The sequence below is a fragment of the Eutrigla gurnardus genome, assembly GCF_963514095.1.
Source record: "Eutrigla gurnardus genome assembly, chromosome: 3".
Lineage (NCBI taxonomy): Eukaryota > Metazoa > Chordata > Actinopteri > Perciformes > Triglidae > Eutrigla > Eutrigla gurnardus.
Genome location: NC_139917.1, coordinates 25318729 through 25341132, shown reverse-complemented (window position 1 = coordinate 25341132; position 22404 = coordinate 25318729). Strand labels below are relative to the sequence as shown.

General features: G+C 43.9%; 1 protein-coding gene across 6 annotated transcripts in view; it reads left to right on the top strand.

Moving 5' to 3' along the window:
- Positions 1–22404, top strand: part of inpp4b (inositol polyphosphate-4-phosphatase type II B) — a gene marked incomplete at its 5' end in the record, with an annotated part of 112924 nt that overhangs the window by 47777 nt on the left and 42743 nt on the right. For all 6 annotated transcript variants that reach the window (XM_084005589.1, XM_084005593.1, XM_084005588.1 and 3 more), the window contains 3 exons: positions 11038–11143; positions 15215–15284; positions 19045–19192. In XM_084005589.1, the coding sequence (XP_083861715.1) occupies positions 11038–11143; positions 15215–15284; positions 19045–19192 (324 nt within the window). The remainder of the gene's footprint in view (positions 1–11037; positions 11144–15214; positions 15285–19044; positions 19193–22404) is intronic.

The following is a 22404-nucleotide window of genomic DNA, read 5'->3' as shown; positions in this document are numbered from 1 at the left end:
TACAAACATCATGTGTGTTGAGTATTCGTTTATTCTAATAGCAGTCAATAGAACAACATATGTACTGAAGCACCTACGGGAGACTTAAAGCAACAACATTTTAGATTATGGCTGGAGGGAAGCGTTTTATCTGTAGTTTTCTCAGTGTGTGTGTGTGTGTGTGTGTGAGTGAGAGAGAGAGACAGAGAGAGAGAGAGAGTGAGAGGGCAATCATTGAATAATATGCATTTAATGCAGGTGGAAATAGGTTTTAAACTTGCATCACCTTGCAATCGAGCAAGCCTACACACACACACACACACATGAGGATAACCATGCAGACAAATTACATACACACACCGAGTTGCTTTGGATGCAGTATATATGGTAATACTAACATGTATGCGTGTAAAAAAAGGGGGGGGGGGGGGGGGGGGGCATTCAGGTGGGATGAAATAAATGCACATATGGCCTCCTCATTTTCCCCCTTCGATACTTTTTTTCTGCACATTACTTCTGCATAATCTTTGAGATCCCCAGGCATCTTGTGCAGAATATGAAAATAACCAACTCGCCCAGTGCTGCACCCTGATATCAAAATGCAAGAGGAGAATGGGGGGCAAAAGAAATATCCCATTGACAAATTGCCTTAATTACCTGCCGTGACTAATATCAGTTCCAATAAACCCCGAGCTCAATATAGAGCCGTTAACGTTATAACGTTCATATGAAACAAGTTAAGCTCTATTAGCTCTCTTTGCAGAGTAAGACATATAGGTCCAAGAGATGGAAGATGAGATGTGTCCGGAGCCAAAGATTGGGGAGAGAGATCTAATAAATCAGGCCCAACGTGGTGCTGAGGCATGCTCGGGGCACCGCTCATGCCAAGTCCTTGTCTCGGTGATGAGGGGATGATAATGAGGACAACATGGAGGGAGGAAGGAGGGAAGAGAGTAGGTGTATGAAATCATGTCGCACAGGTTTCTGGTATTTTTTTTTTTTTTCATGCCATCCTCTATTTTTGCTCTGAGATTAAATTGTTGTGTGCCATCATTCAAGCAACCTGCAGGGACAATGCAACAGAGAGCAATGCAATCTTTCCTTTTGCTGCATCTCCATTGTATGCTCCATAGAAGGTGAGGTCAAGCATAATATCCTGTCTGCCTTGCTGTTTATTATCATCCTCAATAATGCAATGCCGTGTCCATTTGTAGGCACATAATAGCTTTAAATATTCAGATTTTCGTTTCTTGCAGGGTGCATTGAACGCCATGTTCTTTATTTCCTTCTAAACCTAATTTATTAGGGGGGCATTTAATGAAGAGCACTCTAGCTTAATGCCAATATAAAATCAAACGTTGCACACATTTCATCAGTTTAAAACCAGAAAATGAGGAGCTGTTTTGACAAACATCTTCTAGTGATTCTGCATAATACACTCATCTGGTAGCTTTCGATTTATCTAATCTCTGTGAAGTTTCGATCTGCAGATCCTTTCATTTATGTCCCTTCTGACTGTGGGGCTGGATGTGATATTGTAGCTTACTAATGATATTAAAAGTTGAAAGAAGCATGAGAATAGCAAATATGAACATAAGGTTCTTTACCAGAAGGGCAAGCATATATGTGCACAAGACCATTGTGGTTATTTTTATTACATCCTTTATGAAATGTTCACATATACCTACAATATACAATTTAGCTTGTATTTAATTGAAATAAAGTTGTTTTAGGTAACATTAGGTTGAAACACCTGCGTAGGCACAAAGAGGAAGTTAATTCTCACTTTGTTGCCGTATTTGTTTTGGTGTCTGATTCCATTAACCTTGGTAATCCCCAGTGTCCTCGGCTCATTGCCGTCTCGAAGCTTCTCAACAATCAGGACCAACTCTCGTCTATTGGTCTTGTTTGTCCAATCATGCATGCTGCATATCCACTGTGACATGTGTCCCCCATTACCAGCCCATGTTGACTCATAATGTCCACACTGTTTGGAGTAAAGCATCTCCATTATTCTCTGGCCCCACATTTACATAAATGGTCACTCATGTTTTGGTCACTCAGAGTGTGTGTGTGTGTGTGTGTGTGTGTGTGTGTGTGTGTGTGTGTGTGTGTGTGTGTGTGTGTGTGTGTGTGTGTGTGTGTGTGTGTGTGTGTGTGTGTGTGAGTGAGTGACATACACACTCACACATACAGAAACACACTCCGCAGGGTCCGTTATATAACCTTCATCTTTAAAAAAAAACATCCTTCATTTTAGGTCCATCCATCCATTTTCTACCGCTGATCCTGTATTTTAGGGTCAGGGGGGGGCTGGAGCCGATCCCAGCTGTCATTGGGCGAAGGCAGGGTACACCCTGGACAGGACGCCAATCTATCGCAGGGCCGACATGTAGAGACAGACAACCATTCACACTCACATTCACACCTACGGGCAATTTAGAGTCATCAATCAACCTATCCCCATCCTGCATGTCTTTGGACTGTGGGAGGAAGCTGGAGAACCCGGAGAGAACCCACGCTTACACGGGGAGAACATGCAAACTCCACACAGAAGGAACCCAGGCCGACCCGGGAATTGAACCCAGGACCCTCTTGCTGTGAGGCGAGAGTGCTACCCACTACACCACCGTGCAGCCTCATTTTAGGTCAAGGTCAAATATTTATCTTGTTGTCATAGTAATCTTATAAACACACCCAGGCAATTTGTTTTGTTACTATAGAGAAAGAGGAAGAGATAAATACTTGTACTTATTTTTGTGTCCAGGAAAGGAGGAAGCACGGAGGTGCTGTGATCATTATTACAGCATAGATAAACTCCACTATATGCTTAAGGTTCACATTCCTAAACCGCTTCATCTCAGTCTGAAGCTATATTATTCAGCAAGACCCATATTAACGAGCCAGAATTGTATGTGTGTTGTATTTAACACCCTGAGTGGGAGCAGAATGCTAACTACTCGCCTTGTCTATATGACCTGTATCAACACAGCTCTTAAATCCCTTTCATCCACTGAGAAGAAGGAGAGAGCTGTGCTGCTTGCCATAACCTGAGATTTTGAAAGGCTAGTTTCCATCGCAGAGTTATGGCTGACCTTTCTTATTATGTTTTTTCAAAGCGACTTTCACTCCCTTAAGCTGAAAACACACTGCTGCGCATAATATGACGCGTGTCAAGTGCCCTGGCCCCCGAGCACCAATAGGAAAGTGTCACACTGCAGCACTGCGGTTTGTTATTTCTCCACCTCAACAAGGCCTCGGCCACTCATACCAAAACAATCTCCTCTTTCCCACGGTTTTCCTTGTCGTTGTCTCTTGAAAATCTGCGTCCAAACGAATCCATTGTAAACGACTCGGCATGCTGTAGTACATATTCCAGGCCTATATGTGGCGCTGGAGGGGAAGAGACGGAGCATGCGCGCTGTACACAAACAGACAGTAGAAGAAGAAACCGAAACCTTTTTAGTGCCGCATAGTGGCAGAGGAGCAGAATTAATATTTTGCCTTAATAGCAGGATCACAAGCATCTAGGCCGCCATTGTTGTTGTTGTTATGAGACGTCGCGGGGATAATAAGCTTTGACTTCTAGAGGGGTGGGGCGATGACATCATCGTATGAGTATTTGCCGCCTACATTAACACAAACACAAAACGCAAGGGCGGCGTTTTTTGTACTCCGACACCCTGGGACCTGGTTTCAAAAAAGTGCATTTACAGGCACCAAAAACTCCAGCAAGACTTCTGCGTTTACACACAAAACACGTATCCGTGTGGACGTGGCCCAAGTCTCTCTGGCTGGAAACGAGTGTGGAGGTACGCCGAGCTTAAGTGTATGTAAGGGCATGAGGCACCTCTGCAATTGCAAACACTATCAACACTTTCCATCTGCTTTACTGTAGCTCTCTCACACACACACACACACACACATGCCCATGGTGTTGTTTGCATGCAGCATCCCCTTCATTCCCCCAATGAAAGTTTTATGGGAACACAGACTTGTTAGTGCTCGCTCCCCTGACCTCCTCATGGCTTGGTTCTGTTCTCTCCCAGGATCCCGACATGCACAGTCCTGACATGGATCATCCCGACACAGTCCTGCTGCAGATTTACACATATAACTATCCGTGTGATTTATGCTATAGACTATTTTGCCGTAGACATCACGTTTATTGGTGGTGGTGGAAAAAGAGCGGAAACAAGATGAAACGGACGATATCTTGGGAAATCGAGATGTCTGGAGTAGGACTGCAAAAAAATATTGTAGTGTGTGAAACCACGTCACCGGTTAGTCATGTAGTGTGAAATCCACAACAACCTCAAGACTCCCGGTTCCATGACAACAAGTTGTGAAGTGTGATCTGACTGGATTTTGAGCCTTGAGTTTTACTATATAGAACAAAAAACTCATAGTCCTTCATCAGGTCACGTTGCAAGACAACATATGAGCATGAATGGAATAGGTTAGACCCACATGGACCAATCAGGTCACACTACAAAATGAAATACATGAATCAATCCAGAAACATAATCTTAGAATTCACAGTTATATTCAAGAAAAAGGTAAATGTTTGAAGATATGTCATTCAGAATTGGCTGCAGCTTGACAAAAATGTCTTTAGAACCTGTAGACAAAAATAATAAAAAAAAGTCTTGTATGCTCTTTCATGAGCCAAGGTTCACTACCTCGATGTGGGAAAAACAAAATTGAACAAATAATTCCTACGAACACTAATTTACCTGCGCTCCTTCAATGCCAGACGGCCGTGGCGTTCTAGGAGCCGTTGGCTGGCTTCTTATTCAAGGGCAACCGCGGAACAAAAGCATCACTTTGACAGCGATGAAAGGAGACTCTTCGTCGGCTCTTGTACAGTTTGTTGGAAAATAATTATGGAGCCTTAGTGGCTCTGTGGGAGGATCTCTTCTCTCTCTGTTATTTAGTCATTACTCTTGAAGCAGACTGCGATTTTCTCCTCTGCGTTTCAGAGCATGAGTGAGAATTATTTTTCATGTTATTCTGTGTTTTTTATTTTTCCTGCCGCGGCTCGCTAGCTTCGTTGACCCCCCGACCACTCCGGCGTTGAGAATGTAGTATTCATTGAGTAAGTGGTGATGAAGGTCGTCATACATTACTCTGTGTCTCTGCACCGCCTGCCCTCTCCCACTCAAACGTCTCCTCCACCCACGCTCATTCAATTGCTATTGATCTGCACTTGCAGTATCTTTTCAATGACTTCACACTGAATGGATGCCAGCCCCGTCCTCATCTGCAGAAATGTACTCGCACAACGAGGCCGAACTTTGGCCCGTTGTCTCGTCCCGCGACACCATGCTGTAAACACATGAATGCTCCGGTAATAATGAGAAACGTAGTCCATTAAAACTTAGATACATATGGATTCAAATCTCAGAAATATGTTTAGAATATTCTAGTGAAGTATCTCTGTTTGCTTCAAGGAGATTACAGGAATATGGAGATTCACTTTTGATCAACTCATGAGATTCATGATATCAGTTGCTAAGTCAACTGCTGGAGGGCCAACGCAGCTTTGAATGAGCACCACCTTTCAATCCTCATCAGCGTCTGTCAGCGTTGCACACTCCAGCAGTAAGCTCGTGTAGTTTTACTCCTCGGCACGAAATTCAGCTCATCTTTTCTTTTAGCTGGAGTTTTTATAGGTCCCCATTGGCCTGTGGAAAAGACAACAGGCAGCGGAGGCGAGGACACTTCCTTGACCTTTTCTCAGCTAAACCACATCCCCACACCACACACGTGTTCTGCACTGCAGAATTCAAATGAGACCATCTTTTTTTTTTGTTGCTCTCCTCTTTCCCGTGGCTGTTGACAATAATGGGCTAGACTAAGCAGGACATCTTCGATCCTAATGTTTTATTAGCTTTTTTAACATTAAGTTTGACATGCAGTAGCTTCTGCTCACAGCTGCTCTGTAATAAAAACATACAGAATGTATTTCTTAGCAGTCGGTATGTTATTGAAGCACAGGGGATTTTCTCTTTATGTTTCCTGTGTTCATTACCTTCAGCAACACTTTTATCAGCATGTCTGACTTTCTTGATATTCCGTGAAATAAAAATAAAAGCATTACACTTAGTAGTCATCATCCACCTAGTTTTGAGCTCCGGCTCAGATTTATTAGTAGCAGAAAAGGCATCCTTTCTGGACATTTTTCCCCCCACCTTGCTTCTTCTGTGAAAACAGCTTATCCCAGACTGTTTCTGACACTGGTTAAGCGCCGACATAAAAGTAAATGTAGTGTGAAGACACTCCTCGTCATGCAAGAATACAGAAGTGTGTGTGATGTGACTGGAACAAATAGGATGCGTTAAAACTCACAAATCTCCAGCAAGTATGCATCCTGCCCCCGACACAGCTCCTATTCTGCTTATTACAGATGTATTGCAGCAGATGAACCATTTTTTTTTTTTGTTATACACATTGCATAAATTTGCATGTTGTAGAGATGATCACACTAGTGGATAAATCAGCTTATTTTTGATTGAAGATTTGATGCTTGCTCAACCATTTAAGCATTAAAAGTCCTGAGCATACCTCTGCCAATAAAATGTACTCAATTTCGTTACCAAACTGATTTTTTTTTTTACACACCTTTAATACAAGATACACAGCTTGTTTTACATTAATTTTAGATTCAGATGGTATACACACAGTCTCTTTCATCAAGAGAAACCAGGGCAGTTTTTTTCCTTGGGAATATACTCCAGAGGTCCGGACATGCCGGAGAGTGTTCGCTCAGTTTGGGGTCCCCTGGTGATTCCGGCCAGATCTATGAACAATGGCTACACTGTAGTGTTATTGATTGATTCAGTCCTGTAATTGCAAAAATGTACAAGTACTGCAGAGTCACTCTGAACGCTGAGTCATTCATCCCCAATGAGAATGAAGACCGTCAGTATCGCTTCTAAAGCAGGCATGCCCCATTATCACGGTCCCGTGTTCTAACATCTGTCCTCAGTGAAAACTAGCCGGCACTATATTTAGCCTACCCGTCCAGCTTTATATAGGTCAAGAATCCCATCTACACTTCCACTGCTACACTTCACGGCTTAAACATTCTTGTTGCCTATATGGAAGCCTGGCAATTACTCTCCCATTCCACAGGCAGAGTACAATTTTCAAGGAGCCCTAAACCTAATCTACTGTGGGCAAAATCCAGACGGAAAAACAAAAAAAGTAAAATTTTTCATTTATTACAGTTGAAGCAAAAGCCCTTGTGAGGGACGAGTCAATGGTCTTTAGTTTTTGGGCTTCCCACAGAGAAAAGCACCTGACGGCCACGGACGTACTGCTGCTTTGAAGGGTTTTTTAATGAACTTTTCCCACATACGGGCTGTCGAATTCACACCTTCAGAAATATTTTACAACTGTGCTTCCTTTGGCGCCACTGTGCCAATGTTCCCTTTCTCAGGTTAACAAGGCGGCAGAAAGAGGGCATTTCTTTGGCTACATTTGCTCTCCTAGTTGTCTGAGTTTGTCTGTTTGACTTCCCGAAGGTCTGCAGATAACCATCATCTGTATAATCTTACCATTTCCACTCTGATCACAGCAACAACCAAGCAAAGAAAGACCAAACATATATCAGCTGCTGCATCTTCAGATTCTGCACAGGTCACCACATTGTCTTGGAAGGCTGTTACACCACAGTATAACTGCTAATAACCTTCACCATATGTATCTGCTTATTCCTCCAACCAGCGAACTGTATCAATAATCATGTGGTGCTCAGGTACGCTAGATGGCAACACACACCTTTATCCAGCTCAACCACTAGGCTGGATGTGTTTGTTCACACCGCTTAACTGGCTGCTCATTGGCAGCTGCCCTGCTGTAGCAGCTCGTTGGTGCCTCTCGCTCCTTCTTGGCATTCAGACCATTAAATTTTAAAAATCCAGTGACAACAATCACAACGAAATGGCCCTACTGGGCTTGGTTGTCTTTTCCAGTGGGTCTTCGGAAGTCCTTAAGGTCTCGAACATCCGTACGAGTGAGGAGGAAAAACTTTTATGCTCAGAAAATCACACAAAAGCTCTGCGTCGTCGTCGGCAACAGCATCCACCAAAAACTGCTTGACATTTATTACAGCAAAATGATTCGGTTTCTGTTGGTGTCGGAGGGCAATCTGAGCAAAGGTTGGTGTTTGCTCTCACCAGCTCCGATGCTGGAGGTTCCCCGCCGGCCGTATCCTCCCCGCTGAAGCTGCAAACGAAATAATATCCAAATCACCCAAAAACACTGTAAAATCCTCCATAACATCATATTTTGCGATGAAATTTTCACTGTTTGAAAGGAAGTTTTCTGAGCACCATTCCGCCCCACAGCTACCGAAGCTGAGAGGAGCATCCCTCTGTAGCTGTTCCTCATCCCCGAGAATCACTGGGATGTGGAAGAACAACAGATTGTACAGCTGCACTCCAGAGACACGGAGAACGTCAGTAACAACTGCAGGCGTTTTTCTACATTATACACCTAACTCAGATAGGTAGAGATGTGGAAATTGGACATTTTCCTTGAAGGATCTTGCCTGAATACACACGTTTCTCTTTTAATTAAATAATGCACTCATGAGTCTATGTAACATATTGGTACAAGTAGTGTTTTATATATATGTACTTGAATGATAACTGATCTCTTTGGACCACAAACTGTTATATAGACATTGACAAACCCATCACAAGGTGCCGAGTGTCTTTTCACTTACATGCCTGTTGTTATATTTAGAATAGCCGGTGCAGTCAATGTTTATTGGTCAGATTAAGTTTTATAGCTTCTGTATTTTTATCCCAAGGATAAAATTGGTTTGACATCGGTTCATTACTCACTGAACCTTGGTAGGACGTAGGTAATGCTCCAATTGAACCATATCACTTTTGAGAGGATCTTTAGTAGTAATATACTGTGGATTTGTATTCATATGCCTATAAAGAAGCAATGTTTTATTCCTGAGAAGAAGAAAATGTCTCAGCGGTTGTTTAGTACCGTGGATGCTCACTTAGCGTATGCCTCATACTTCAGGAGACTCTGAAGACCGAATGGTTTGGACGAGTTGTTTAAAACAAATTAAACTGCATATTCCTGCGTCGGAAAATGTGTTTGTAAACTGCAAAGAGAGGTTTTCAAAAGAAAATAACTGTTAAATGTAACCGCTCACTAATTATTTTTTGAATCTTGCCAAGTTCCTAGTTGCCGTTTTAAGCACATTTTTTTTGTCACTTAAACAAAGCTGTCTGATTAAGTGTTGTCATAAAAGAGATTCGAGGCCAATTAGATTTTTTATTTTATTTTTTGAAGATGGGCTCCCAGGCAAAGTACAATCTGCAGATCTGTTTCCTTGCCAACTCTAACAGACGGAATGTGATGGGTGGAGGAGGAGGAGGAGGGTTGTGTGTGGGTGAAGGTAGTAAGAGATGGGCTTTCTTTTTCATCCACTTCTTGTCAGAACCTTCCAATTTAATTCAGGGTCAGTTATTAGACAAACTATAGTAGCGCGGTTCTGCAGAGACATTCTGTCAGGAAGTCAACATCTCTTTCCTTTTCTCTGCTTGCTTTTAGCAGACTTTAAAACTTTATACAATAACCCAGGAATGCTGCGACGGAGCCAGACCACATGGCTAGAACGAGCTGCTGAATAGTGGCTTTTCTTCACGGACAATAACGTAGAAAGATTTTATTCCAGCAGGTGCTGAGTTTACGTTTGGCCGCAAATCAAAAGAATCACAATATATCTCTCAAAGGCATAGATCAATTATCTTAAAGCAATTCTACCAAAGTCTCCCGTCTGAAAGGAGACTTTCATTAGTGGAGTGAGGCAGAGCAATCTAAAGAGTAGAGGCCCACTTTAACCCCGGAGGTTTGCATAGGGACGACTATCACCCAATGCGATGCATGTTAATCTCCATTCCCTCCATTATGTGACGGCCGCTGTCGGTACAAACTGTTTGTTCAAAGTCAGGGTGACTTTATTTTACCGTGCACAGAGAGAGAGAGAGGGAGAAAGAGATGAGGAATGGGGGGACAGAAAGATGAGCAGAGGAGTTAACACTGAGACAGGTGTCTGGCGAGGGACAGTGATTAGATTTATAATGTTATAATGTTATTTTCTCTGCTCTGGGACTGCTGTAAGACATTAAGCGCTAACTGAGGCTCCCAGTCTCCCACTGCAAAGACACTTGTCCCCCCGTCTCCCTCCCTTGAATCCCGATCCTCCCTTCCTGTAATCCCTCACATTCCTCCCTACCTCACCTCAGCATCTTCCCTTCCCTCTTTCCCCTTGGGCGTGATTAGATTTTCTCCCCGGTGTCTGACCAAGATGGATCGGCCTTGAAAGCATCCTTTCTGGTTCTATCACCCTCTTTGTGTTTCTTCTCCACAGTCAGGGGTGTGTCATCCTCCCTCCCCCCGCCCCTGTCCTCCCCCCAGACTAGTGGCTGGCACACAACATCCAATATTTTCTCCAACTGGAGTGGAACTGAGTACATTAGGGATGGGTCCGCTAAGGTGATCCGACTTGCTCGTGCGGTGCCCAGGGACCATTTCTCTTCATTTGAGAGCATCTGTCTAGCTGCCAATACTATAGATTTTCCATCAGCTCCTTAATCATGGCTCCGAGATTGGGAACGCTATTCTCCCTGATATGAAAACTGTAGTATCAATTCCATGTCTGTCGGGGCCCATAGCCGGGCTTATTAGACAGCCATTTGAGCAGTTATACAAAAATATTCCTTCCTTTCACCCTCGTCAACGCCCCGCCGGAGCGGGATCAGCTCTGTTTTGCTTGCACACACTCCTGCAAAAAAGTCTTTCAGAAAAAGAAACCGCTGCAGTATAAGTACCTATGTCCTGATTCCAGCTTTATAACGTCACAACCTGCTCAAAATAAGCTCATTAGGTCTGAAAAGTTTCGGGACCCAAATATTTTTCAGGCCCATGGAGGGGGAAGTAGCTCGAGCAACTTAACAGAACAGACTTTTTACTCACCAGATTAAACGAAGGGGCTAACGCTGTGTAACTCCTGTTTCCCTCTAGGTCATCCGATGGCGCAGCAGGAACTGTGGTGGTGAGTCGTCTGAAGATGGGGGAGATGGAGGAGGTCGACGTAGACCACATCACCACCGACATCCCGTCCCACAAGGTAACGTAGCAGGGGGGGGGAAGACACAAAGCTGGGAGTCTCCGTGCTCCAGATGCCTGTAGCGCTAATGCTGGGATTAGACTGGCACAGCTCAAGTCCTCCAATGAGATTAAATAAAGTTCAGTAAACCCTAATGGGGATTTAGAGGGAGTGTGCTGCGTAACGCCTGTGTCTGTGAACGCATTTCCTTTCTGTCGTGTATATGTATAATAGATTAAAGAGAGACTGATCAAATTAGCATCCTGACATTCATACACTTGACCCTGTTTATGTGGAGTCAGCTGACCAAGTGGCAGATGCTTCGTAAATGTGGCTTTTTCTCGCCGCCCGCCGCCGCCGCCTCTTCATTCTCCACTCTAATCTCATACAATACATACCGCTTAACTCGGCTCTGAAGTGACTCACATAATCAGGGGGGAGAGAGAGAGAAAGAGCAAGAAAGAGTATTCTGCTTCCGAGTTTGACAGCAAACCCCGAGGATTGTGTCATCCGAATGGGCTGCCGCCACACCAGAAATGAAGTTGTATGTACTCCTCCATTTCACTTAATTTGCTTTACTTTTCCTAACGGAGACAGATTTGTTTGAAAACATTTCGTCAAATGAGTGCGTGCCGTAGAGCCCGAGTCGGGTATTAAAAAGTAAAGAAGGAGCTTTAATGAAGTTTCTGATCTGTAAAGGGGAACATTGAGATTTTCTCTCGGCACAGCTCTGCGAGACAGCACGGAGACTTGTAGTCACTGCCTGCTTTTCATTTGCTGTTTAGTGTGTGTGTGTGTTTTGTGTATGCGCACTTGTGTGTGTATGTGTGTTTATGAATCACTGTCTTATATAATTGACCAAGGGCTTCTACATGGCTGACTGGCTTTCAGTTCTGCCCACCCCTGTTGCTGGTGCAGGGAGGTTCCCTGCTAGGCTCCAGAGTGTCACTGACAATCTGCCCATGTCGCCTTGATGAGTGTGTTGCCCTGTGTGTGTGTGTGTGTGTGTGTGTGTGTGTGTGTGTGTGTGTGTGTGTGTGTGTGTGTGTGTGTGTGTGTGTGTGTGTGTGTTGTCACAGCACATTCCCACTTGTGTGTTGTTTCTGTTGTAGAAGATGAGGGGAGGAAGGAGGGAAGGGTTATGACAAACATTAGGGAGACTCGAGACTCACTTCTGGGGAAGTTCTTGTGCAATTACCCTCGTTGTGTGTGTGTGTGTTTGTGTGTGTGTGTGTGTGTGTGTGTGTGTGTGTGTGTGTGTGTGTGTGTGTGTGTGTGTGTGTGTGTGTGTGTGTGTGTGTGTGTGTGTGTGTGTGTGTGTGTGTGTGTTGTCACAGCACATTCCCATTTGTGTGTTGTTTCTGTTGTAGAAGATGAGGGGAGGAAGGAGGGAAGGGTTATGACAAACATTAGGGAGACTCGAGACTCACTTCTGGGGAAGTTCTTGTGCAATTACCCTCGTTGTGTGTGTGTGTGTTTGTGTGTGTGTGTGTGTGTGTGTGTGTGTGTGTGTGTGTGTGTGTGTGTGTGTGTGTGTGTGTGTGGGGCACTTGTTTGATCATCCCTGTCATTGCTTGAGTGGCTGCTCCTCATGTATATCTGGCTGACCCCTCAGAAACAGTCAGCTGAAACAAGAAAGAGACTCCAGTCACCTTTGATCTGATCTTTTTACATATTTTAGCCATCAAAGAGCAAATCAAACACACGCGTGGTCCCCTGCACACAATTACAATGGGACTCCTTCCACAGCTGTGGCCCTCGGCTCATTGTTAATACTTTTCATTATATGAGACCTTGCTTGTATGTTTACTGAAATGCCCAGATTGTTTCTGTCTGTTTTGTTCAACGGACACATTTTATTCTGGGGTTTGTGTGTGCGAGCGCGGGTGTTGGCTTGGGTGCCTATTCCAGTCAGGATCAGTTTCTAAGCTAGGAGAGGTGATGGATTGTTCCTCGCAGTCATTAAAGCCCTTTTTCTGGGGACAGGTTTGGCTGTCTGGCTGTGTTAAATGGCTCGTCAGACAGGGCAGAGCAGACAGAACCAGCAACAACATTGCTAGCTGTCCGTATTGCTTTAATGAGGAGTCCCAGAGTCAAAGTATCAAGAGGTTTTCACTATCAAAGGCAAAGCAGGGGCATCATCATAGCATGGGCATATTTAACATTAGCTGTCCAGTAGGGCACACACACTGGCTGGTACATGCACTAACATACATGCGCTGCTGACCCGGCTGTGTAAACAGAGCACAGAGACGCTCGCATGACGACACACACAGAGGAACTTAAGGTACACATTACTTATAGCTAATAGTTAACAGAATCCCATATAGTGAACCTTTAAAAGTGAAAACTTACATGAACATATTCCATGAAATGGTTTAACAGTCTGAGCTTAATCTTCCCTAATGAGTACTGCAATACAAGAACAGTGCCTTGTCTTTATTACCTTGCTCATGCCGGCTTCACACTGGAACAGGAAGTGCCACGATTTCCAAACAAGCGCTGCCAGCATTCTTTCAGTGCCCACGTAAACCGGTTGGGTTGTTGACACAGGACGGCACGGCCAGTTCACCATCTTCTCCCACATAATAACATTTTAAGTTTATTAGAAATAGCCTAGTGTTACTGCGGTTTATAATATACGTACTAATTACACATATTTGCCACTTGTCTAAACAGAGAGTGAGTGCGACAAGCAAACGCATGCAGACAGACAGTCAGACAGACAGTGAGAAAAGCTCTATACAAAACAGCAGAGGAGAGGTGCAGAGAAATGCACTTGTGGTGTAAACAACCAGGCTGCTGCATCAGTTGACACAGAGCGCTCGGCGCCGAAAAGAGAAGCCGGTTTATCTACCTCGGTCTGAAATCAAGGTCCTGTTGTTTCAATTAGGATGAATTTTGAGTAGTCAGTCTGTCCCCGTTATCATTTCATTCATGTACCATGTAGGAGACTGGAAAGCTTGACAGGCATAGCAACAGTAACTAGGGGGATTCGACCTTGCAAGCGACCAGTTGTGGTTCATTCCTCCACGGGTAAATATTGGCTCTGGTTAGTTACAGCATTTGTTCAGTAATTTGAGGGGAGATTTTCTTGTTTGTCTCACATTTGTTTTGCTTCCTGGTAGCTTCATTGAAGGGACAACATTAAAGATTATAGCTCTGTTGCCCAGCATTGAAAAATGGAAACGGTATTAGGTAAAGAGAGGTAAATCCAGAGTGCAGGAAACTGCTGTTTTCATTACCGACGGTTATTTTGTACGAGCAGCATACTGGACTGCCCACGTTGCTCGGATGAGTGTGTTGCTGTACATAAGTGCAGTTATTTGAAATGTGCTATCAGTGGATGAAACTAACAATTTGGTGAGTAGATACAATCTGAAATGGTGGTGAAGGTAAAACATGCCCAATCCAGTCAGTGAAGTCACAACAGTGTGTTTTCCTTCAGCTGTCACCTGCTGGGACGTCGCTGATTGCAGTGAAGACAGAACTGCAACGTGCTTGAAAATTAGAAGTAAAAATGAGAGAAATGAAAGTGCAGCTGTTTGCTCTGTGTGGTTCCATTCCGGTGTAGTCTTTAAATATCGTGTTTATAAGATTTCATGACATTAAATAGCAGTGTAGTAATGCAAAAACAATAAGAAAGAAAGATATTGATTCACACATTAAATCATTCATGCATTTTTATCTGGAGTTTTGTTCAAAATTCACTCATTATTATTAATGTGTGCATGTACAGAGTTTCATGCTTTATTCCAGTTTTTAAACTCTAATGCTTCAATATGTCAGCCAGTGAATTTTACTGCAGTCCAGCCAGCTTGGATCAAACTAGCCAAATTTAATGCCATACTTAGAGGACCAGCTGACTGCAGGCTGGACACTAATGTTATATTGCTTGTGAATGACAAAAGGATTTTCATACTGGAACTGCCACTAAGCTGTGAGATGAATTATTGGTCTCGGGCTACACTGGGTGTGGTTATCTCCATTGTACCTCATATGTCAAGATGAAAGCGCTCCTTGTCCCCAGAAAATTATTATTATTATATTAATATTCCCTCTGTGTTTTTCTCCTGTTCTTTTCATTTCCAGTGTCCCTTGGTTTGTGAGTCTGCGTCCCATGCCTGCATCGACAGAGGAAATAACCCACTGACAGGTCCAGGTATGATTCACATCTTGAACACCTTTAATTTTGCTATTCATTGCTGAATAAAGGAAAGGAAAAGAAAGAAAAGGATTTTTCTCCCCTCTAATTTCCCTTTCTTTGTAGTTTTTTTTTTTCACTTTGTCCACTTTGAATAAAAAACGTTATTTTTACCGGAGACAAATGGCAAACCTGTTATGGCCTGAGAGGAAGGCTTGGAATAATTCATCTAGATGTTGTTATAATGCAGCATTGTGCTAGTTTGCTAGTCTTGCTTTATCCAAAAGTCTCTTCATGTAATTCACCTTGAACTGCCCTTTCCCATTATCAAGATCTCGGGGGTGTCATTTTTGATTAAAGAATTGTAAAAAACCCTTGCGGTTCTTTGTGGACAAGCTGAAATTAGACACCAGGCATGAACAACATGAACACAGAAGGCCGGCTCTCTCACCGGTAGACAGAGTGAGGATCGTATGGAGAAAATGAAAGACGCGACTTGAAAAGGTCACACCTCCTGCTGTTTTGACGCCCGTGTTCAGAGGGCACTTGGGGAAACTAGTTTCCTCTTTTTCACCCCATGCATTCATTTGTTTCACACATCCATTTTCTCTTGGAGCCAGATTCCTGAGATCCCCCAGCAGCACAGACAGCCAGACAGACGGCACTGCCTGTTGTCATGGTGCCGTCGTCGCTTACTGTTTCTGCTGTGATTAGCTAGTGAACTGCAGCCGTGTTTGCAGGTGCACATCTGCAGCCTGTCAAAACAATACCCTCCCGGTAGACCCCGCCAGGTTGATGCAATTCAGTTTTCCACTTTTATTGCCTTTCAAAATGAGCACGCAGAGAGCAGTGAGGAAGGGGAGCCTCGGCACAGCACGTCTTGGGAAGTCATTTACTAAAGAGGTGTTGGCGTAGGGGAAACAGAAGCATCTGATTGGTGGTCAGATTAGTGTGGTGGTAAGGGGGGGAGGGGGTTAATCTGCTTCTCTGATGGAGGTGGAATTCAGCGACCGGCGCTCTTCCGATTAAGGTCGTGCCCTCGCCCTCCTCTCTCCATGCATCCCCGGCTCCCCATTTATTTATGTCGTCCGTTTCCCTCTCTCTAATCCCCATGCCAACAATGTCTGAACATCAACTTTTAATTTAGTCGCAATTATGAATCCTTTCCGGGGTGATTCTCGGACCAGGCACAACCTTAATCATCATTCATTTCAACGTCAACTTCAGCAGCGTGGGAAATAATAAGCCTCACTATAGCCTGTTAGGCTAATAGTTATTGCTGTCCAGGGGAGCTCTAATTGTCTCTGTGTACCTGGGTTTACTTTGTATCCACACATATTATGATGTGTATTTATTAGTAAACAATACTATGCTTTACAGTGATAGAAACACTCATGGTTGGTACGTCAGAAGTGTCAGCTTTATCCACACAGAGGGTGTTTTTTGTACGATCATTTATACCTTTGCTTATTTTTTATGTGATTTTATTAAAAATAAGAACAGTGTTACTAGCATTTGCTGAAGAAATGAATTTGAAGTTACGATTATAGCACATGCCACATAACTGAGACGTCCCCTGTTGGTTCCTAGCTGTATTGCATGTTCCACCTCTCTTTCTTCCCTCATTTACCGTCATCTATCCAATAAAGGTGAAAAATACAATAAGAAAAATAACAGATTTTTACCTCCCAGAAGCAGTTTTTGTTGTTTTTGCTTTAACTTGGAAACCAGCGTTTTTGAAACATGTTAAAGGAAAACACCACCGCATTTCCATACTGAACTATGTTCTGCTCTGATGTTAGACGAGGTGATACATACCTCCCTCTCCTCTGTGCGTGCACTAAATGGCTCTTGAGCGCACTCCGCGCAGCGCTAATTTGCTAGCATGTAGCTTGTCCTTAGGATCCAAAGGGGGGTGAAGTTAGAAGCGACCAAGCACTTCCACGTTGTCCCTATTTAAATACGGTTACGTGAGTAGTTACACGACCCAAGTTTGGTTACACAAAATGAAACATGCTAATTTTTCTAAGCGGATAACAACGATAACTATATAGTATGGCGGAATAACAACTGGAAGCACTTCGACGTTGGCGCAGTAATATCATCACTCCGCTCCCCCTCTTACTTCCGTCAATAGAACCTACGTGACCTGCACGCCGTCGCCTGCACCAGCTGTAGTAGTTTGTGCACAGTTGAGGAAGCATCAGGTTGTAGTAAGATAGTTTGTGAACAATCAAACATCATGGTTATATCGTGCATCATACAGGGTTGTGAAAACAAGCAGAAGGTATATAGTCCCGTCATGTTTTGAGTGATGATATTACTGCGCCGACGTCGAAGTGCTTCCAGTTGTTATTCCGCCATACTATATAGTTATCCTTGTTATCCGCTTATAAAAATTGGCATGTTTCATTTTGTGTAACCAAACTTGGGTCGTGTAACTACTCACGTAACCGTATTTAAATAGGGACAACGTGGAAGTGCTTGGTCGCTTCTAACTTCACCCCCCTTTGGATCCTAAGGACAAGCTACATGCTAGCAAATTAGCGCTGCGCGGAGTGCGCTCAAGAGCCATTTAGTGCACGCACAGAGGAGAGGGAGGTATGTATCACCTCGTCTAACATCAGAGCAGAACATAGTTCAGTATGGAAATGCGGTGGTGTTTTCCTTTAAACCAAACCAGCTAGCACACATCATGCCATTGCATCGCATATTAATATCATTAATATATTAATAATATAATAAGGCTGTGGTGTGCATTCTTGAAACCATCTGCATTGAAGGGCATCACTTAACTTAAACACTGGAGGACAAGTGACGTAGCACAGCCAGGATTAATGACTCGGGCACTTAGACAGATGACTTTGAGAAGAGGACAGCGCGGGGCCAGACCAGGGTACGGTGCAGTGTGAAGGCTTCGGTAGGGGGGAGCGGTCTGTGCTGTCGGCAGGGGCAAAAGTGTGGCTGCCACTTCTGAGTTCAAGCGAAAATATATTTAACTGGAGCCATGCATGTTTGACTGGCTGGAGCGAGATTGTCAACGTTTCACCCCGGGTGCTTCAGCTCCGACTTATTGACTGACTTCCTTTATGACTGCAGCACTGGAAAGTGAAAGGAGTGGTAAACACTGTTCAAGGCAGACAGCTTCCTTGCCCTCTGCTGCCAGCATGCAGATAAGAGCATTAGAGCTGTTTTTCCGTCTCCAGCCCCTTCGATTGCTGCTATTAGCCACTCTCTGCAAAAAAAAAAAAAAAAAAAAATAAAAGTGAAGAAGATGGTTGAATCTGAATGGCTTTTAATGGGAGAGCTGGGTGGCGGGGTTTAGCAAGCAAAGTTTCAGAGTGAGTCAACTCTCTCTCTGTCCAAGCGTTGGACAATAAACAAGCAATTAAAATGGAAATGGAGGAAAACAGATTAACAGGACAAGGTCTCAGTCACTATTCTAGACGGCTGTGCTGCCACCGAAATAGAAAGAGAGAAAGGCCTTGGAAGATGATAAACACCTTATCTATGGCAGACACAGTTATTGATTATGGAATTTAATTTTTGCTTCACATCCCATGTGACTTTTGAAGAGTTTTCTGTCTGTAGCTTCCTTGAGGGTGCCAGCGGTCAAAGTTGTGTTTAGACCTTCGGCTTTCCTTTTTGTAACATTTAAATGTTAGACTCACCTTTGATGAGAACATGGTGTATTTTCTTCTGTGTCAGGTGGTTCAATACACCTTTCTTCCCTCCCTCCCTTTGTCTCTCTCTCTCTCTCTCTCTCTCTCTCTCTCAGTGTTCAAGAACCCAATATGCAAAGTGTACAGATTTCAAACAGTGGACAGCAAGTGGATGCTTGTGCGGGAACAAATGGAGGAGTGCACCTTGTCCTTTGGCATCCCCAAACAGCTGCTCTCGCTGTACATTCAGGAGGACATGAGAAGGTAAGTCGCTCCGATGTCATAGTGTGGATGTCGCTGCCAGCTTCCCCGTTGCATCACGTAGCTGCCGCCCCCGTTTGCTCAGGCATCAACGATCAAAAGTAAAACACCAACCGGTTGTTGCCTCATTATGTGTACAGTAGGTGTGTGTCGCCGTGGCTCCAGACCCAGTTCACCGTAAGTGATTGTTTAAAAGTTCCGCCTATATTTGGGGAGGAGTGAATTATTTAGATCTGCTTAACACTTCAAACGAGGCTTCTGTGCCCGTGGATTCAGCGTACAAGTCTCTTTGAAACTTCTGCTGGTCCTCTTGTGAAGCAACGTGAGAGGGCTCCTGGCACATCCTTCCACTGGTGCTGAATCAGACAAAAACTTCACTTTATACTCCTGAAGATTTAACTTCATACTTAAGGATTCAGTGCTGGCTAATTTGGAACCACGGGTGTGGGTTAATGCTACTCCTTCAGCAGAATCAAATTAGTAACTGGCCTTTCTCTGTCGTGCCATGAGCAATTATGGTCTCACTGTATGCAAGTAGTTTCTCCACGCAACGGCATGTCACAGTAGTAAAGTTGTTTGAGGAGCCTGCAACTCTTTACCTAACAGCTCACTACACACACACAACATGTCATCAGGGACTAATAGTGTTTAAACGCATAAAATACTGCATGTTACAGATAACTGCGGTTAAACTCCAGTCCGGTTCCTGCTGCGTGAGAATGAGGACAGGTGAGGACGAGGACAGAGGGAGGGGATGTTTCACCAGTTTCTGAGTGTGCACTCGTAATTAGATCCCGTGGTCCCTTCCCTCAGGCTTGACCAGCGTTTGTCAGGGCAGATCATTCCTCAACTGATCTGTTGTCCCTGGCAACCCCTTCTCATGCATAGACAAAGGCAGCTATACACACACACACACACACACACACACAGCTTCAGATGATGTTTTTATACGTAAAAAAAGATATAATCAGAGAATGTGGTGAATTCTGTTGAGAGAGGAAAGATTGATTTGCATTCAGAGGTTCCAGCTAAAGGAAGAAGGACACACACACACACATCGAACAGCCGTTATTGACCAATTGACTCGACAAGTTGTGCGATCAGTTTAGCGGTCTAACAGCCACGTTCCCACATGTCCTGTCTCGGTGTCTCTAACCCGACATTCTGCCTGGAATGGAAGATGATCTGCTCTGCAAACTGATCATTTAAATCGCAACTAAATTTAGAAGACAATTATAGAATATTTATTAAATCTCTTATCTGTATAATACAGCTCACGAGCACGCAGCAGGCTTCCGCACCATGACTACCCTACACAATGTTTGCTTATTAACAGCCGTGTGTAACGTATCTGCAGCTCGGTCGCTTAAGCACCTCTGCTATAATCCTCTTTAAGTGTTGTCTTTCTCCACGGTGCCGACTCTGCCAGCCAGCCTCACACCGGCGCGAGCTCGGCGCTTTTTAATGATTCAGTTAGTGCTGCAAAGTTGCGAGTGCGGCGGCGGATCGTGGGTGGCTTAGTTTGCTTCACCACTCTGTGATAATCTGGATGTTTCTCCCTTCTGTTTGCTCGCTTTGATGTCTACAGTCCTGTTTTAATAGAAGCTCGGCGAATACAGAGGTGGCTGATTTTATCGTTTGTGTGTGTGTGTGTGTGTGTGTGTGTGTGTGTGTGTGTGTGTGTGTGTAGATAATTAATGCATGTGTAGGAAAGTGTCAGCGTGTGTGTCGATTAACCCCAATTCATTAAGAGCAGTCTGGTTCCTCATTAATGGAAAAATGATTTTCCTGTTAATAAATAAGTACTGCATAATAAGATAATATAAGTGACATTTTGACATCCGGCTTCCATGTTTCCAGCTGTATATTCAGGATCGGACTACGTGCTTGTTGGATGGGCCTGCTTGTTTTTTTTTTGTCAGCGTGAGCTGCAGTGTTGTAAAAGATGGGTTTGCTTTTCCATACGCTGAAGGGGGTTTTAATGACCCCCTCACACAAAGCCCTCTGTGATTAAACTGAACAGGCACTATAACGCACCATAAAATAAAGGTGCCCACATGACAGGTCTTTGCTCTTTGGGAGATGCGCTCTGTTCTCCCAGTCATTCAAGGATTTAACAATCATTTATTGTCATTATGCGACGCAGGGATGCACGACCAAGACGTGGGGCATTTTTCCTAATTTGCACGAGGAGGAAATTAAACAGCAGCAACAAAAAACGAATATTTTCACAGATAACACAGCCGGCATCATATTGTATAAAAAATTCACACCAGGGAAACATTTTCCGTGAACTTTGACTGTTTGAGCTGTAAACACAGAGTTCACCGCCTCTCGTCCCACCGGGGTCGTCGACCTCCCGTTGCTTTAGCCTTATTTCATCTCTATTTTACTTGCGACCAAACATCAGACAGCCAGGAGAGGACTGGGTAGTGGAATAGCCTCAGGTCCAAGCTGGGTTAGCTTAGCTTCCATCTGGGCTCTCCTCCCTCTCCCCCTGGGGCGGTCCATTCCACTTTCGGTGGCCTTTGGTCCGACAGATCTGGTAGATTGGTCAGCCGTGGGCGCCGATCGACTCAAGGTCCACTGCACTTTATCCTCACACCTCCCTCGTGGATATTGATGAGTATATTGTGACGTATGCCATAAGTGCTCAAGTAATAAATATGGTTGATTTTCTAACACCTACATATTGTTTTAGCAAAGATAAATGGCTAAACTTTAAATACCAAAAGACCTGATTGGCGTTAAGACACTCTTTTTTACATGCATACAGTTAATCAGTCTACACTTATCGCACTTTTCCCCAATCACACCTTTACTCTCTCCAGACAGTATCCCTCTGATGAAGGTGATACCCTATATCTCTACCCGCCACCCCTCTAGCTTATCAGCCTCATTTAGCAATCAGATATGTTTCTCTATTATTTAATCCACTATCTGTTACTTAGCCTGGGCTCATCAACCCTGACCTCCACTCCAGACTTCCCTACAGAAAATAACAGAACTCTCAGGAGACAATAGCCCACTCTGACATTGTGATGCACAAGTAGCTGAGAGCTTTAGTTAGAGGTTAAGGGAATTGTGAATTGTTCCAATCTCCGAAAGAGCTCTGTAATGTTCAAGTACCGTGTAACATTTGCTATATTAACCAGGGAATTTCAGAATGCGGACCCCTGATTGGGTAAAATTGGCCATTTATGGTATTTGCGTAG